Below are 18,172 nucleotides of genomic sequence, written 5' to 3' on the forward strand. Positions count from 1 at the left end.
TCTGAATCAGATCGGTATTGGCATACCTAAATCCGTGCTCCCAACTTTAGTTATAAGGACCTTACCAAAAAAAAAAAAAAAAAAAAAAACTTTAGTGATAAGGACGATCAGTAGGGAAGCAATTTCCAGCTCGAATTGATTGGACCAACTTAAACGGCTGATTCAATCTGAACCAAATCCTATCGAGCTGGGGTTTTATGAAATTTGTAGAAAACGAAATCAAACTTGATCGGTCAAAACTGAAAATTGATCTGAACCCAATATTTTCTTATAAAACCATGATATTTTAGTATTTATTATAATGTCTATATGTGAAAAACTAAAATTGAATTTGTAATAGTCCGATAAGAATCCATTAAGTCAACTCAATAAAAGATCGAATCAACTTGATAAAAAATGAAATCAATTGAAAATAAACTTTGGCATAGCAGTTTGGTCCATTATCCATTTGAATTTGATTGTCCAATTAAAATTGGATCAAACCGATGGATTGACACCTCTAATGGCCTAAATTTAAGAACCACTCCCCAAACCCCCTCCACTACTTAAGAGGAGGAGTTGGTTTATTATTCTCTCGTTTCCCATTTCAAAAGAGTTTAAGTAGAGGATATCATAAATGCAATTACAAGATGTTTTTTAATTTATCGGATTATATCAAGATTGAATGAGAATCATTCGAATTTCACTGAAAAATAGTGAAAGACACTAAACACCTCTGTGTGAGTGGCCCCACAAAGGTAAAAGGAGTTAAACTCAAAATCACATGCTTTATGAGGTGTAGGTCTCTTACTAACTCTGTTACCCCCTTGGGGTTTGCTCATCTTTTAACATAATTTGTAATATCCTATAACATTTCTTCTCTTTGTAAATGGGAGGGTATGCCCCTATTTTCTTTGGGATGTATTTGAACTTTACAGTTGCTTTAGCTTTATTATATACTTTTTTTCCAAAAAAAAAAAATAGGGGTTCAAGCTCTTCGCAACATTACTTCTCACCCTTTTAATTTGCTACAACCATTAATTCAAAAATTTGATATCCTCAACTTATACAATACAAAAACCTAAAATTTTAAGAATGACTTATCATGTAGTGGCTGAAATTGCTTATAAAAATTCATAGGACAACTCTATTACTGAAAATCACAACTTAAACACTTGCATGGAGAAAGGGGGGTGTTAGGGTTTAATATATATATATATAGAGAGAGAGAGAGAGATGTTAGGGTTTAGAAAATATATATTCCCTATAAGTTTATTCATATGTGCTACTTGCATGGACCCATAAGCACTTACCAACACCAACAAAACATGATGGAGAGTTAGGCCAAGCACCTGAAAAGGATTTCAGGATTCCAACCGACAACATGCACGCATTGTCACCGTCGCTAGCTGCTGCTCCTCCTCTCCTCCTCTCCTCCTCTCCACCTCCTCCTCTTTTAAAGGAATACAGATAAGGAACCACTCCCATACGTATGGAATTTAGTGGGGTTTTCTCTTTTCTGATGAAGCTTCATATCATATATGCGGCTGTGCCTGCCTCTATTAAGGGAATTGGGGTGACCCACGGACCCACCTGAGGGTACATCAAATTGAACCTAGCCACTTTCCCCTCGCCAAGAGTATAACAAATTCTTGGTGACGAGAGATTGACATGAAAGAATACATAGGGAAGAATAACAGAGTAGTATGTGAGGTGGACATGTCCTCCTTCCTTTTCCACCTCCATACACCTAATTAAAGAGTAACATGTAAGTATGGGGACGGTGGAAGTTGTCTTTATTTAAAAGGAAAAAAAAAAAAGGTTCCCCAAACAAGTGGCATGTATATGGATGGAAATAGAATCATACAAATAAGGGTAATGTGGTTATTTTTATGAAGAAGTTATATGTTCACTGAAAACCTAAGGAGAAGGTAGGGTTTTAAGAGTATGAATCGACTTCTGAATCAGATCTAACCGAGTTGGAATTGGGTTTAATTAATTCTAATTTGATTTGGATTTGAATCGATAAAGAAGCTATTGAAATTGATTAAGAATGGGTGAAACCCTCGAAAAGATGCATGGAGAGGCCAATTTAAATAAGAGGCATCGATGGAGATGAGTTGCTACATATTCTAGTCTAAATTGTTGATACAATAACAACAATTTAGCATTATTCAAAACCCATATAATGGAGGAGGGTTGGTGACTTGGTGTGTTAGATTGGCAATCTAAAAGAAACCCTAACGTTAGTGCATTAGGTCAACAGTTTGGCACCAAAAAAAACCCTAACCAAACCCTTGTTAATATGGATTCTAGAATCTAATTTGTTGATACAAATTTTTTAAAATTCTAAAAGGGGAGAGAGAAAAAAAAAATTACCATGTGAAAAGGCAAGTAAAAACCTTCTACCAACCCTAATAACTGAATTTTAGTTAGTGTAACATAGCACACTAGAGAGGACTAAGAAAATAAAATAAATTTTAAGATGGAAAGAGTGGGTCTTGTATCCACATGTACAAGCAGTGTCCAACCATGTCTCGACAGAACAATGGGTCATGGTAAACTACTTCTGCCGGTTATTTCTCAAACAATTGGATGCCCAAAGATCCTCAAAGGACCAGTGGACCACCAATCAGATTTTATTCATTTTTTTGAACTTTCAAGTTCGAGAATCATTTCCTTTTGCATAAACACAAGCAGAGCAGAGAGACATTAGAAAAAGAAAGACATAATAATGTTATGTTATATGATGATCATTGCTTTACTGCCATCACTATCATCATTCATATTTTATAGTGTTCATGAAAAAGGTTACCAGTTGAGGGGTATTTAAGTATTTTCGATCTACCCATGAAGGCAAGAACCGGGAAGCTTTGCTTGATTGACCTCCTCCTCTTCCCTCGATCTCATCTACATTATAACATTATCATCATCATGCATGGATGCATCCATCCATGTCATGATAGTGGTATTGTCTGACTCTATTACACTGACCACCAAGTGACCCTACACTCGTCTACTTTCTCTCTCTCTCTCTACTCGACTCCTCCTCCCTGCATGTATGTATATATGTGGGTAGAGAGTAGAAAGTAGAAAGCAACAGTTGCAGTAATGGGGAGTACCAGAGTTCAGTAGTCAGTGAGAGGTTGGAGTCTGGGAGAAAGAGCTGCCGTTTCTCTTTAATAATGGGCAAAGGTAGATCCCACCACCTGAGCCTGGTTTTGGTATTGACTGGTTGTGTGTGTGTGTGGTGGGCGTCTCTTTATCTCTCTCTCTCTCTCTCTCTCTCTCTCAAGACGAGAAAGAGAGTTTTGTACATTCATAGTTCCTTGAAACTTCTGTAATACTCCTCCCGAGAAGTGAAAGAGAGAGAGAAAGAGAAGGAGAAACCTTAGTAGTGCATCTCTTTTTCTCTTTCACTGCCTCTCATTAGATTTTTGGAGATCTGAAGTCGTTTTCTGTCTCTGATTCTCATGACGAAAACGACACATCTTCTCTCCCCCACTGCTTAATCAAAAGGGAACTTGAACTTATCTTCCGTGATTTCTGCAAGTTTCTTCTTTTAATTCCTTTATTTTCTTTATCTATCTCATTCTTCTTAGAAAGAGCTCTCCATCTTCTCTGTATCCTTCTCACTATGCCACTTTAGGTAAGCGAGAGGAAAGGAAAGGTAGGGCTTTGTGATTTGTGAGTGCTCTGGAAGGTCAACGGCATAGCATCATCATCATCATCATCAATGGAGAATTAGGGTTTGCTTTCCTTAATAGTATCAGACATACTATGGTTTAGAAAGTAAGCTGCCCTTATTACTTTTTTCAGCTCACCGTGTATTAATTATTTTATATTTTAAATCTTTCCTTTCTTCCTTCTGATGGTTTCTACTTGCAGAATTTTTACGTAGATTAGGGTTTCACTATTCTGATCCTGGTCTTCTTCCTGTTCTTCTTTCTCTTTCTCTTTTCCCTTATCATAGGGTTTTGTTCTTGATATTGATCTAGAAAGCTTGTTTTTGTCATTGAACTTCATGTTTTACGTGGGTTTGATGTTTATAAGATCTGTGTTTTGTTCCCTTCTTCCTTCTTTTAGTTTGTAAGTTGGGATTTGATCTGATACCTCTTTCTCTCTCTACAACAAAACTGGTACTCATAAATTAGGGTTCATAGCAGGTTTTCTTTTCCCTCTCTAAATCTAATTGCAACTAGGAACACTTTGTTCTTTTTGATCTTCTGATTCTTTGATAGAATAAATTAGGGTTCATCGCAGGTTCGGAGTATTAATATCTGTGGAAGACAGTGATGGGAAATGGTTTGAGAGAGCTTCCTTCAGTCCACTCATGGATGGGTTTAAGGGTTTTTAATTATCTGCCGACTCATTCATTCAAACACTCAGTAGAAAAGGGAGTATTTTTTGCTACTGTGACTGTGTGAATGATGCGGGAGATAATATTTCCACCCTTTCCCCTCTATGCTTGGACTGAAGGGAGCTCCCTTTTTCTATTTCCTTCTCTCTGTCATAATTTTTTTTTTGCTCCTGTGAGTCTTGAGTCCTAGCTATCCTGACAAAAGAGATAGGGTTTGATCTCCATCATATACTACTAGTGCAATGTTTACTTTATCAAACAGAAAGCCCTCATTTCTTTCAGTTCTTGTTAGCTTTAATGTTTTTTGTTGTATTAGTGATGGTCATTGAGTTTTGTGATTAATGGGTTTGTTGAGACTTGGAGATGGTGTTACTAACATGTCTTCTTTGTTTTACTTCTCATTGTAGCTAGTTTTTCTCTACTTTATTGTTAGGGTTTAGACCAGAAACTGTTCACAGCTAGGGTTTGAATCTTGAATAGTTCTTTTTTCCATTGTTATTGTTCGATCTGTGAATCTGTGACAGATCCACTGCCTGGGGAATATAGCTAATGGTGGGTTAGCACTGATGCACTACTGCTCTCCAGAAAATGTGACACTGTTCATCAAGAAAATGCTGCCAAGCTTTTGCTGTTTACTGTTTCAACAAGTGGGGTTTTGTCTTTTTGAGGATCATGGCCTTATGGCTTTACTGTTTTGAACATATTAATGTAAAAAATAAAGGAAACAACTAGTGCTCCTGGGGAGATTTGAAGACCTTGTGGAACATCTACTCTGTGTTTCTCAAAGGAAGGGTGTAAGCTGAAGATTTGATCTGAAGGTGGTGGTGAGATAGAGAACTCACTTCTCTTGAGCTTCTTATTTATTTATTATTATATTTCTGTCTCAACTGCTGGTGGTGGTGTTTCTCTTTAAAGGTCATGGATTTGCTGTTTTGTACTTTATTAATGTAAAAAAAAGGGTATTTGATGGGTGTTGCCTTTTCTTTTGGAACTATACCAACTCTGTGTTTCTCTATTGAAGGGTAATCTGAAGATGTGATGTGAAAGTGGAGAACTCCTCACTTGAGAACTCACTTGGGATTCTTGTTTATTTATTAATAATTTTTTGATTCCTTTAGATAAATAACCTTATCTCCTAGTGTAGCTCTAAGTTCTATTAGAGTTTGGAACTCGGAGCCTTTAAAGTTTTGTGAGCTTTTTATTTTATTCAAATGGAGTTTCTTGAGAAACCCGACAACCAACAGCCTAGCAGAAGGGATCTCCATGTCCCTTTAAATTAGAAAGGCCAACTAATAAGGCAGAGGAAGCACTATCCAGCTCAGTAACCCCACCTTGGAATGATATAAGAGTACGGTTGAAACAGCAACAAAGTCACAAAAGATCATACTATTCATCTCTTTACTGAGTATATGCTATTATTAAATCTGACAACAAAGACACTTTAATTTGCTTGCGTGTGTGCACGAGGTGATGTTTTCTGAAAAGACTTGAGAGAACCCAATGTGGGGAAGGGATAGAAATTTTAAAAAAGGGTGTGAAGCTCAGTTCCTCGTGTTGATCGAGGGTGGAAGTGCAGTGAATTTGATTTTTTTTCCTTATTTTAAGCTGTTGTGAGCCTGTCAGGGCTTTCTGACTATAGTTTTTTTCTATTTTCAATGAAGTAACTATTTAAATCTTTGTTTTACTCATTCATCAAGACACATTGGTCTCTCTCTCTCTCTCTCTCTCTATGTTACTGTGCATGGTTGTAGTGAGATAGTGGTTGTAATAGTAGTAGATGAATTATCATTTTGAAAGTGGGTTTGTTGTGGGGATTCAGAAACTTCTTGTGGTGCCATAGGAGGACAGACACTGTTTCTCTCTCTTTCTCTCTCTATGTTACTGTGCATGGTTGTAGTGAGATAGTGGTTGTAATAGTAGTAGATGAATTATCATTTTGAAAGTGGGTTTGTTGTGGGGATTCAGAAACTTCTTGTGGTGCCATGGGAGGACAGACACTGTTTCTCTCACCTTGTCTTGGAGTTATGGTTCATATTTTATTGAAGAATAATAGATCTGTTTTCTGTGCTATAAGCTTAGTGCATGAGAGAGATGAGGCTATGGGGAGACATGTATATACCAAATATGGAAGAGGGGACCTTTGTTGATGAGCTTCCATTTTTAGAGTCAGCTTCTGATCTTCTGCTGAGGGGACCCCTTATTTGTGCTTAGTGATTACTGGTTAATTTGATTGCATTCCATGCCATTTGTGATCACCTGTTATCTTTTTTTATAACCCCTCATTGTCTGCTCCTTTCAAGACAATTATTTATGGATGAAGTGAGAAGCTGTTGCTAGAGAGAGAGAGAGAGAGAGAGAGTTAAGGGGTGCAAGTTGGAAGAAGGTAGAGAGAAAAGGGAAAGGGTAACGGAAAATGCCACTGTGGAGTACCCTCTTCTTGCTTTCTCATTTGTTGCTGTTGATAAAAGTAGAACGTGAAGATCCTAAGTTTTTGAATTTTGAAAGTGTAATGCATGTGAGGGAATTATTTTCTGTAATTAAGGAGGGAGAGAGAGAGAGAGAGAGAGAGAGAGAGAGAGTGTGTTCTAAATTTTCATTAGGATCGACTTGATAAGGAGAGTGTACTGAAAGTTTTTTCTCTGGGTTGGGGGAAGGTTAATTTGGTAGCTATATAGCACCGTAGCAGCTGCTGCATTTTTTTTCTTTTAAATCAAAAGAATCTTAGAATTACTTATTTTTGGTATAGAATTAAATCTTATCACTTCACATTTCACATAAAAAAGAAAGATGTAACGAAGGGTTCATATATAATACCTTCCTTATGTGTACTAATTGTTATTATTATTTTTTTCCTATGGTGATTTTCTTGGTATGCATCTTATATTAGAGGAGTCGTATTGGGGAAAATTTTGAAGACATGAAAGCAGAGAGATAAAATGGAAAAAACCCTGTCCGTCCTATTTTGATACATCTTTAGAGTACGTAAGGTAAAATTATGATCATTTTGAATACCACTTGTTGGAACTCTGGTAACGTAAAATTATGATCATTTTGAATACCACTTGTTGGAACTGGTGACATTCAATATAGTAGGAAGAACGGTACCTTCTACAAAAAAAGAGTAGTACCCTACTGGTGCAAGCGTATGTTAGTATGTAAAGAGCATCTTTAGTGTATGGTAGGATAGGAGCAACATGGTCTTTCTATGTCTTGCTGTGTATGGGTGTGTGGGAATGCAGGTGAGTATCGAATCCAAGACAGTCATGTGTAGGGATGTAAACAGATTGGATATGGATCGACTTTGAATCGGTTGTGTTCGGATATGGATATTTCTTGACACGATTAGGATATCCCTAAATGAATATGGATGCGGATTGAATTCAGATTTTCAATTATCCGTTTACTCCTTGACTTGTGTAATCTGGACATTCTTCCCCCCCTCCTCAATGAATATAATTTGCTTTTAATTAATCTTTCTAAGTTGTTTTAACTATTTTCCTCATTCTCTATAAGTTATTTAAACTTCAAGAACCCTAAAAATCATTAATTGATTATTTAATCAGATTGGATAATTCAGATTTTATTCTGGATACCCTTTAACCTTATACTTCGAATACTCCTAACAAATACGAATTCGAATTCAGATTTCGATTATCCATTTACATCTCTAGTTATGTGGATTGCAATTCTACATCAAGCAAGAATGATTCAATGCATAAGACTTCCACTAATGCAGGGCCTGAGAAGCCGGCAAGACATGAAATTATAGCAATGTAACTTATGTGGGATTGCAACTCTACATCAAGTATTATGAAATGGCATCAAGGGATTGCAAGTATAGGAAAGTAATTATTCATCTTCCCCGGAGTGTAGACAGCACTCAAATCGTACTGTAGTAGTTCTGTATCGGATCCAAGACAGTACTGTTATGTACTTATCCAATTAATAACTTCTTGTCAAAATCTGACTTGAGCTTTCAAATTACCTATTCATGTTTCTTCTTCCCCCTGGGGACTGTGAGTGAGAGTGCCTTAAAAGCAAACGCTGCAAGCCCATTACTGCTTCTGTAATATATGTGTGCTCCAAGTTCCAACATATATATATATATATATATATATATATAGCACAAGTGCCCACAGCCCAAAACATAAAAAAGTAACTGCAAAGGGTCTCAACTCTCAAGACTCAGGAATCAAGATGCACCTTTTTTATGAGGATTCCAATTTCCAATCCAAGGGCCTGCAGAGTGCAACTCTTGTGAAAGTTTGAACGTATTAACTAACTTTATGAATTACAGTAAGAACTAAGAAGGTTGATTTTAGATTGGATTCCTTAAATTTATAAGATATTTATTTTTAAAATGTTTTAACATAATATCTTAGTCTTCTACAGACCTTATTACTCGTGGTAACTCGTTTGGTATTGCTATCACTCGTTTGGTATTGCTATCACTCCTGATGATATTACTGAGGAACGTCTTTATCAGAATATTTTGCTTCTCACTTTGGACAGTTAGAAATAATTTTTCTAAGGACTTTCGGAAATCTTTTTCATGTAGCTTGGTAAGGAAATTGAGTCTTGGGTACAAGACCTTCTACATGTAAGACCTATCACTCATGCAATTTGCGATCCTCATTTTGGTCAATCGACCGTGGAAGCCATACAAACAAAGGTAAAAAATATATTTTTTTTTATTAAACTTACGGGTATTTCTGTCTGATCAGGATTGGATTTGGACCAATATCAGTCTTTATCGATCCCGATTCTGATCTTGATTTTGTCTTCTCAAACCTTAGTACCAAGAGAAAAATATTCCCTCGAGAATGAGAAAATCTCTACAATCATAGTTGGGTTGAATTAGGATCATATTGTTATGATCTCCTAGCTTAAGGTTGGGCCATAACTAGTTTGACCTAGTTATAGAACTTGAGATCATATAGATTTACCCTTGTACCTTATTGGTATTAGATCATTGATCGAGGGATCGATAGATCCCACTTCCAATATATTGCGTTAAGGTAAACTACGACAAATTCTTGATCAATTATACCATCCGATCCTTATATATTTTTTAAAGAGGGTAGTGTTAGTGCGAAGCTATCTAATTTTGGGGTAAGTGTCCTCAAAATTGTTTGGATATCTTCACAATATTTTTATATTAATTTTTAGATAGTTTTTTTTATCCAGGGTAAAGGGCAAAGAGCAAAGAGATAATAAAAATTACCTTATCAACTTCGTACAATAGAAGGCAGAAAGTATAGAATTATGATCCAAGATGGATTTACCTTTCCATCACCCACTAAAGAAAACTTTTATCCTTTATTTTTATAGAAAAAAATAAATATAAAATCAGTAAGAGCATAGGGCGTAGAATACCCAGGAGGTTAAGAGTTAAGAATGGTGAGGTGAGACTGTAAGACTCAGAAAGATATTTTTGGTTCTCTCAGAGACTCAGACTGGGGGCACAGGGAAAACAAAAAGTATAACAAATTAAAAATCAAAATAAAAAAATAGAGAAAGAGTAATTAATAATTTTTCTCAGCTTTTCTTTGCCTTCCAACGGCCGCGAGCCTTTGATTGGGTTACTACGTCTTTCTCTTTCTCCGAAGAATTCGATCTTGAAGGGCTGAAACCCTAAAAAGTTTCAGGTGCATTCTCTTGATCTGCTCTCTTATTCGTTTTACATTCTTTCTAATTTTGTTTTTAAGTTCCCGCTTACACTATAGGTTTGTGTTCAAGATAATCCATCCCTATCCTGTGTAAACCCCAATTTCCTGAGAAATTCAGGGATCTCGAGAGTTGTAAGGAGATTTCTCCCTTTATCCTGTGTAAATTGATAATTTTAATTAATTTTTTTGGTTTCTGGTGGATCTGGTTAATTTAATCGGTGAATGGTCTGGTCTGGTCACCACTCGCCACTCGCTGTTCGTTTGATTTCGCTAATTGAGCCTCTTTAGCTTGACCTTTCAGTTTTCTTCCGTCGGATTTTGCTTTAGTTTTGGGTAAATTTGAATTTCATCTATGAGATCTGCTTCTTCCTTGCTATATTTTCAATTTCATAATTTTGAATAGAATTTTCCCTTTAATTGATCAATTTGTAAACTGTTGACTATAGCGAATTAATCCTCTCCCAGTGGTCGAGCTGAACAGGACCACCATTGTGCGTTAGCATGCTTTGATGTGGGAGAATTTGAATAGCTAAGTAGCTCCTTTACTAGTGATAGAGGAGGAACTTATTATTTCATCAAATGGGTCTTACATACTGGCTAGCATCTGGCTTAAAACATCATGAGCCTATTATTGTTTTATACATTTTATATTTTCATTCTTCAGTGTTGATAGGATTTTTGTGGTCAGCTATTGATCCCCTTTAAGGGGAATGTGAAGTTCTAGGATTCCATAAGGGGCATTCAACTGGTTTCTTAGTTTGTAGTTGATGTTATTGAGGGTGTCTCCAGCATTGGTAACTATATGCAGATTTTATGCAATCACATTTCCCTTGTCAAGTATATTGTTGATGTCTTTAGTTTTTCTCCTGCGAGTAGTGTCCCCCCCTGCTATCTTAGTCATTCCTTGAAACCCTCCCCCCTACAAGTACAACGGGCTTAATGGAAAAGAGCCTGCCAGCATAATCTAGTGAAAGTATTGTGTGTGCATTGTGATTGTTTTTATTCCGATAATGTATTGATGCTTTATTGTTGCTGTTGTTGTTATTATTACGGTGAATGAGTTGATATTGCATATACAAGATGAAGTCAAAAGATATTCTCTTGATTAGCAGGACTGTAGACAGGGTAATGGTAAGTTGAAATTATGAAGGGATGATGTAGGATCAAAAGGTTAAGATTGGTAGCCAAAAGAAGATCTAGATTTACCATTTTAATTGTCTAAATTATCTAAGTTAAATGGGTGTGTGAAGTATAGAGGAGCTTACGGAATATTTTTTTGGGTCAGCACATTCCATTAAAGTTAAATCGGTAACTTACATTAATGCTAATACTTTATGCCAGTCAATGTTTGGGGAATAGTGATAATGAAAACAGATTTATAGAATGAGCGTAGCTGAAATTGGGGCATGAGACGGAAGAGGTGGTGAAACTCAGAGGGCTAAACTCAGGAATGGAAGTATCTGAGGGAACTGAGTAGTACCAATAGGTCACATACGAGGGGAAGTTGATTCAGGTACATGGTGCAATTTAGAAGTGTTAAAAGGAAAAGGGGATTGCCAAAAATGGCCTGGATTGAAGTGGTAAGGTAAAGTCATAAGTGAGAGAAAAGGAGCTTAGATGTGTTAACATGCTGCGTGAACCATCACAACTTGACTCTTCTTGACCATGGGAATCATTCTTTGCCTTGACAAAAAGCTATCCTTTGATATACTGTCCTCTTTATGGTAGCTTTGCCAAACATAAGGATGGAACATGTTTTAAAGCCAATATTTGACTATTGATAGAACCCTCCTTTTTTTATTTATTTATTTATTTTTATAACTTTTTAAGAGAGTCTCAGATGAATGCCTTCTTTATTACTTTTGCCACTGACCCTGATATTAAGCTTAAGAGAGAGACTGAGAGAATATATTTTGCAACTTACAGGCAATTTAATTAATCATTATCTGTATTACCAAAAAAAAACAAACCTGAATCTATGGTCCCAGGTCCTGATGGGTGTAACCGGAGTTGTTAGATATTGTTAAATGAGACGGGGTAGAAGTTTGTTCAAATCATTTAATACAGACATGATCATCTGTTCCATAACTTCATGGGAAATGGAGAAATCGAGTAACATTGCTAGTGCTTGATAATGTTGGAACAGTAAAATTGTATATATCTTTGTGTCATACAAGCTCTGAGAAGATCCCAATCTAGAGAGGTTTTGATCGAAATGACCAACCAAAACTGAAATGTCCTAAATATTTTTGGGTTTCAGTCATGAATGAATCGTAATTTGATACCTTATGCTTGCATTCAATTCCTTTAAATTATATCTTTGCATTTTTAGAAATTTTAAAATCTCCTCTCTCTCTCAAAGGAACTGCTTGATGCTTGTATGACTCAAAAGATCGGATATTTATTCTTCAACCGTTATCGATTAGTTTTGGTGCTTTTCATGTGCTTTATCATCAAACTGTTCTATTTTGTCAGGAAAAACCTCGAGAAGTAATAAAATTCAATTTCTCCCCCACTTCTTCCAATGCCCTATCGGTTTATAGCATATGTCTACTAAATCATTGTTGTGTTTTTTTCAGCTGACTTGATCATTTCCCCTCCCCCTCTTCTAATGATTTTGTAGAGCCATTCACCAGTTTGTGTGAGATTCCTGAGTTTTCAATGGATTTTGATTGCTTCTGATGCTGATGACTGCCGTTTCATCCCCATGAGTTCAACAGTTTCAACATATCAGGGAATTCCACAGTATAGGCTTGAAACATCTGAATCCCCAAAGATGCACCCTCCTGGTCCGTTTGGTCAATCTGAACCAGAGTACAATGACAATGATGAAACCGAGTTACTGTCTGTGTCATGGAATCAGGACTATGGTTGCTTCACTGCTGGAACCAACCAAGGTTTTCGGATATATAATTGTGACCCTTTCAAAGAAACTTTTAGACGGGATTTGAAGAACGGGGGATTTGGAATAGTTGAGATGCTGTTTCGCTGCAACATACTAGCACTTGTTGGTGGTGGAGCTAATCCCCAGTACCCACCCAACAAGGTTATGATCTGGGATGATCATCAAAGTAGGTGCATTGGCGAATTTTCATTTAGATCTGAGGTTCGTGCAGTGAAATTAAGACGGGATCGTATAGTTGTTGTACTTGAGCACAGGATATATGTGTATAACTTCATGGATCTGAAGCTACTTCATCAGATAGAGACTTTGGCAAACCCGAGAGGACTTTGTTGCCTTTCACATCATTCGAATACCTCAGTGCTGGCATGCCCTGGTCTTCATCGAGGACAGGTTCGAATTGAGCACTTCGGTTTGAAGATGACAAAGTTCATTAACACTCATGATTCTCACATTGCTTGCTTAACCTTGACAATGGATGGGCTTCTTCTTGCAACTGCTAGTACAAAGGGAACTTTGATTAGAATTTTCAACACAATGGATGGTACTCGCCTGCAAGAGGTAAATGCCTCGTCAAAAGTTTTCCTTATGTAATATGACACTATCAATTCTCTGTAATTTTTATTTGGTCTAATCATTTAAGGTTAGTTTGTTTTTTACAAATGCTACAAGAATCTGTTTAATGATGACTTTATACCACCTGCCCTTGGTATGTTTGGTTTTCATCAGATCCCTGTGACTAATTTATGCACACTGTTGCTTTTTGTAGGTCCGCAGGGGGGTGGACAAAGCTGATATATATAGCATTGCTCTATCTCCTAATGTCCAGTGGTTGGCTGTGTCCAGTGACAAAGGTACAGTGCATATATTCAGCCTGAGAGTGAGAGTGGTGGGGGAGGACTCATCAAACCATTCCAGTGTCACTCAAGGGCTAGCATTGCTTCACCAAAATTCTTCTTCTTCTCTTGATGCCCTTATATCTCCAAGCACAGGTGCCAATCCTGGATCATCGCTGTCTTTTATGAAAGGTGAGTATGCTTTATCCAGAAATATTTGCAGATCTCTTGAGAATTTGGAGGATTAGAACAAGGAAAAAAGGGAATCTAAAGGGACTTCTGCATCGGGACTTTCCCAAATATTGGGTCCACTCAGTCTTTATAATCAAGATAGCCCATATCATGCTAAAGACTGAATGCACTCTGAATATATTCTAGTATTTATTTAGAAAATCATATTAATTTAAAGAGATCTTGAAAATTAAGCAATATTATATATGGGAAAAAGAACTCTGTCCAGGAGCGTGGCCTATGCCTGCGCTCCCATGTGTGTCTCTCTCATCGGCTCATCCCCCTGTGAAAACCATCTCTTCTGCTTGTCTTCGGGAGGAGATATATAGAAACAAGGAGCACTAGCGTAAGCTGCACTCCTAGACAGAGAACCACTTCCCATTATATGGGAAATGAATGCTCCGTGGTCACACAGCCCCTGCGACAAGACACAGGGGGGCGAAATGATGCCCCCACCCCTGTGAAAGACACCCCCTGTTGATGCCCATGTGCGCCCTCTCATTGGGTCCTGTGTGTGGCCCCAACGGAAGGGCCACCCGACCAGCAAGTTTTCTTCCCCCCCCCCTTGCCCCCTTCTCCAATATATTTACTCAAGAAACTCGATAAAAGTACTTTGTATTTAAATAATTCAGTGTCTTGTGATTTTTCAAATGTTGGTTATGGGTTCTCTCATTTTGTGCCTAATTTTAAGCTGATTTCATCTGTGCTCTTCTTTTCATAGCATGGGTTTGTGCTTTGAAATTACAAAGTTAATTGTAGTTGCTCTATATATGCATAACTCTTACCAGTTCTGAAATACAATAGGGGTCTTGCCAAAGTATTTTAGCTCAGAATGGTCGTTTGCTCAGTTTCATTTGTCAGAAGACGTGCGCTTCCTTGCTGCATTTGGATCTCAGAGCACAGTTGTGATTGTTGGCATGGATGGGAGGTATGAGCTATTTTTCTTCCCTTATTTAGTTCCATCCTACTTGGCTGCTATATATTGTTCCTTCTGCAGTTAGTGTTTGTTCTGGCTTGTGACTTAGCTTGCGCTTGTTCATTTTTAATATAATAAAACATCGAATATATTTTTCCGAAAATTAGTAAGATATGGTAAGAGCTAGATCAATCCTATCATTCGTCTAAAATTGTGAACTTAATTGGATGTTAGGATTTATTATAAGATATTTCAAGAAAACGATGTACAGTCGTACACAATGCCAAATGTGGGATCAATGCCAGTCCACCCCTCCCGGAACCCAGCCAATGGGGCTTGCAATGGTTACAGGCTTACTGCCCCCGCCCACGCCCACGCCCACGCCCACGCGGCCACGCCCACGCCCACGCCCACGCCCAATTCTCTTATGTTATCCAGTCTTGGCTTCAACATTTTTTCTCATTGATAGAAACTGTGATCATTTAATTAGGTTTAACAGCATACTAATTTTTTAGGGAATATTTTCAGTACCGCCCCGCCCAAGCCCAAGCCCAAGCCCAAGCCCAAGCCCAAGCCCAAGCCCAAGCCCAATTCTCTTGTGTTATCCAGTCTTGGCTTTGACATTTTTTCTCATTGATAGAAACTGTGATCATTTAATTAGGTTTAACAGCATACTAATTTTTTAGGGAATATTTTCAGTACTGCCCCCGCCCAATTCTCTTATGTTATCCAGTCTTGGCTTCGACATTTTTTCTCATTGATAGAAACTGTGATCATTTAATTAGGTTTAACAGCATACTAATTTTGTAGGGAATATTTTCAGTATTTTCTCATTGGCTTCGACTTCGTCTTCTTTTTCCTGATAGTTAGGCCCCAAGGAGGGTTTAACTCATGGCCTCTTAATTTTGAGATGTGTTGGTCGTTGCCAACTGAGCAAACTCCCTTGGGGTGCTCAATACTTCACTATTTAGTTATCTCTTGTTTAATCTTTGGGCTCTGTTTCCAGTTTCTACAGGTGCAGTTTTGATCCTTTGAATGGAGGAGAGATGTCGCAGCTGGAATATGTCAGATTTCTGAAAACTAAAAATCGGCCAAAATGAGGTGCTGCCTGAATAATACCCACCATGAACAATCTGGTTCCCATGTAGCTTGATCTGTGTGAATACCTCTTTATATGCATTACATGAATTCTCAATAATTGTACATATTACATTATTGTAACTAGTTAAACTCAAAACCAGAAAAAAAAAAATAAGAAAAAAGAAAAAGAAGAAGTAGAAAAAGAAAATATATGGTAGTTGTAGCAAACTTAGTCGTTTTATTTTTCTTTTGTTTCCTACCCTCTTTTCTCTCAGATACAATGCCAACGGTTCTTAATAATTTGATCGTGTGCTTATTTTGCGTACGTTTGGGTCCAATTCTGATTCTTAATTCAACAAATTTTGGCAATTTCTTAATTGAATAATCTAACCAAACATGAGATTGAAAAGCACGTTGGGAGAGCTAGATGTAATGCTAATTTTGCATCAAATTTGAACTTCACATTAATTAGTAGGACAACTAGAAAGGAGGATCGGTTGATACAGTGAGGCTAGCATCTTGTAACCCTGATGGGAAATCAAATCCAGACATGAAATCGTCACCGAAGATGACAGCACCAGCAGCCAATGCTCCAGCTCCGGCTCCCATTGCAAAGTTGTTGGGTCGTCCAGCTCGGCTGGTGCCAGACACAGACGACGGCATATTCACGTAAGTCTCCGGCAAAGGATCTGTTCTGGGGAGGAAAGTTGGCAAGTAACCGACGTGGGAAGGTGGTGGCGGTGGTGGCGGTGTTGTTGGAGGACGATAACTTGGACCACCTGCTGATGGGTAGCTTGGTTCTCCCATCGGTGACTGGTTTTGGTAGTTTCCAGGGAACGGCATGGGATGGGCATATGGGACGTTCATCTGTGGATAAGGTTGAGGTGGGTAAGGCCTTGTTGGTCCGTATTCCATGGACACCGGAATGGTATTACTGTGATCTTCAAGCAGGATTCCTTCTCCTTTACCATAGCCATCTCTTTCACCTTCACCTGCAGAGTATAATTAGAAGATCAAAACGAAACAACAATCACTCTCTCCTCTAATTGCTTTTCTGCAATTCGCATACCTGTGTAAGGAACCACTCCTCCTCTATCCTCAGAAATCCGAATGCAGACATCAACAAATCCTTGAGGCTTACCGGAACTCTTCTGTTGCCGTAATTGGAAGCTACCCACTTCCTCAATTCCTCCTTGTTTCGAAACACCTGAACCTCTGCTGTACTTGGCCAAGAACTCTTTCAAGAGAATGGTGGCTGTACCCTGGAGCTTCTCTCTAAGGAAGATGGGTTCTCTGCTGTAGACTTCAACTTGCAGAGTTAGACCTTCCAAGTTTGTTGGTTCTGAGTCATCGATGAGGACAGAGAATTTGGTTTTCCAGGTAGGGTTTGCATTTCCAGAGGCGTCGATTTTGGTGCAGTATTTGTTTTTGGGTTCAATCCACCCAACAGCAAACCACTGGAGCTTCCATAGCGATGAGGAACGCCGGAGGCCACGAGCAGAGATGAGGCAGACTTCAACCCTGATTTTCCCCATGAATGTTAAAAGGAGCTCAGTTGGTTTTCAGGGTAGTTAAAGACAAGAGGAGACGATCAGAGAGAATTTGTTCTGTAGTGGTGCTTTCTCATCTTTCCTCGGATAAAGTTGGAAAAGAAGAAGAAAAAGTCAAAGAAAGCACAGCTGCTTTGCATAATCAACAAGGCTACTTTACTTATTAGTAAAGAAAATTATAGGAAAAAAAGGGAAAAGGAATGAATCTCTAATAAGTGGAGTGAGGTTAGGGTTTTGGGTGGAGAACAATTGATATTGTCATGGGTTGGGTGTTTATAGGTGTTTTTGGGTATAATAAATCATGAGCTTTTCTTGTTACCATCATCCTTGATGTTCGAGGAAACAACAAAAAGATCATCCAGTAACACAGCCCCAACAAGCATGAAGTAGGGAAAAGAAATGAAACAAGAAGTTTTTGAAAGATTCTCATGACATGATTGAGAAATGAAGTTTTTAAAAGATTTGATTGTTCGATTCCTATTTTTTTGAACTCTGATAAAGTGATCAAACTGTCGAGACATCCTATATATATTGTGTTACCAACTAGAAAGATACAATTCAGCCATCATGTTTTAAATACCAAACTTTTAATTTGGATCATGATTATTCCTTTATAGCATTTGTAATCGTGGCAAATAAATGGTATAAT

General features: G+C 37.8%; 2 protein-coding genes and 1 long non-coding RNA gene across 3 annotated transcripts; 2 read left to right on the forward strand and 1 right to left on the reverse strand.

Moving 5' to 3' along the window:
* The first annotated feature begins 3,182 nt into the window (after positions 1–3,182).
* LOC122085622 lies at positions 3,183–5,412 on the forward strand. Its single transcript, XR_006142170.1, has 2 exons — positions 3,183–3,771; positions 4,864–5,412. It is a non-coding gene; the product is annotated as an uncharacterized LOC122085622 (long non-coding RNA).
* Positions 5,413–9,736: 4,324 nt separating this feature from the next.
* Positions 9,737–16,298, forward strand: LOC122085613 (autophagy-related protein 18c). Its single transcript, XM_042654098.1, has 5 exons — positions 9,737–9,987; positions 12,632–13,471; positions 13,680–13,938; positions 14,782–14,905; positions 15,900–16,298. The coding sequence occupies exons 2-5, from the start codon at positions 12,716–12,718 to the stop codon at positions 15,991–15,993; spliced, it is 1,233 nt and encodes a 410-aa protein (XP_042510032.1). The 5' UTR covers positions 9,737–9,987; positions 12,632–12,715; the 3' UTR covers positions 15,994–16,298.
* Positions 16,299–16,403: 105 nt separating this feature from the next.
* Positions 16,404–17,752, reverse strand: LOC122085615. The gene is made up of 2 exons (XM_042654099.1): positions 17,043–17,752; positions 16,404–16,965 (listed from the first exon to the last, which is right to left on the reverse strand). Exons 1-2 carry the CDS (start codon positions 17,506–17,508, stop codon positions 16,454–16,456), a joined length of 978 nt encoding a protein of 325 aa, XP_042510033.1. The 5' UTR covers positions 17,509–17,752; the 3' UTR covers positions 16,404–16,453.
* Between the last annotated feature and the right edge of the window lie 420 nt (positions 17,753–18,172).

Source organism: Macadamia integrifolia, chromosome 8 (assembly GCF_013358625.1).
Source record: "Macadamia integrifolia cultivar HAES 741 chromosome 8, SCU_Mint_v3, whole genome shotgun sequence".
NCBI lineage: Eukaryota > Viridiplantae > Streptophyta > Magnoliopsida > Proteales > Proteaceae > Macadamia > Macadamia integrifolia.

What these genes read in the sequence shown, in the direction of transcription:
- LOC122085615 (XM_042654099.1), bottom strand. Translation starts at nt 17,508, where the DNA reads ATGGGGAAAATCAGGGTTGAAGTCTGCCTCATCTCTGCTCGTGGCCTC. An exon ending in AGGAGTGGTTCCTTACACAG is followed by an intron (nt 16,966 to 17,042) that starts GTATGCGAATTG and finishes TATACTCTGCAG; the next exon opens with GTGAAGGTGAAAGAGATGGC.
- LOC122085613 (XM_042654098.1), top strand. Translation starts at nt 12,716, where the DNA reads ATGAGTTCAACAGTTTCAACATATCAGGGAATTCCACAGTATAGGCTT. An exon ending in ATGGTACTCGCCTGCAAGAG is followed by an intron (nt 13,472 to 13,679) that starts GTAAATGCCTCG and finishes TGCTTTTTGTAG; the next exon opens with GTCCGCAGGGGGGTGGACAA. An exon ending in ATTGTTGGCATGGATGGGAG is followed by an intron (nt 14,906 to 15,899) that starts GTATGAGCTATT and finishes CTCTGTTTCCAG; the next exon opens with TTTCTACAGGTGCAGTTTTG.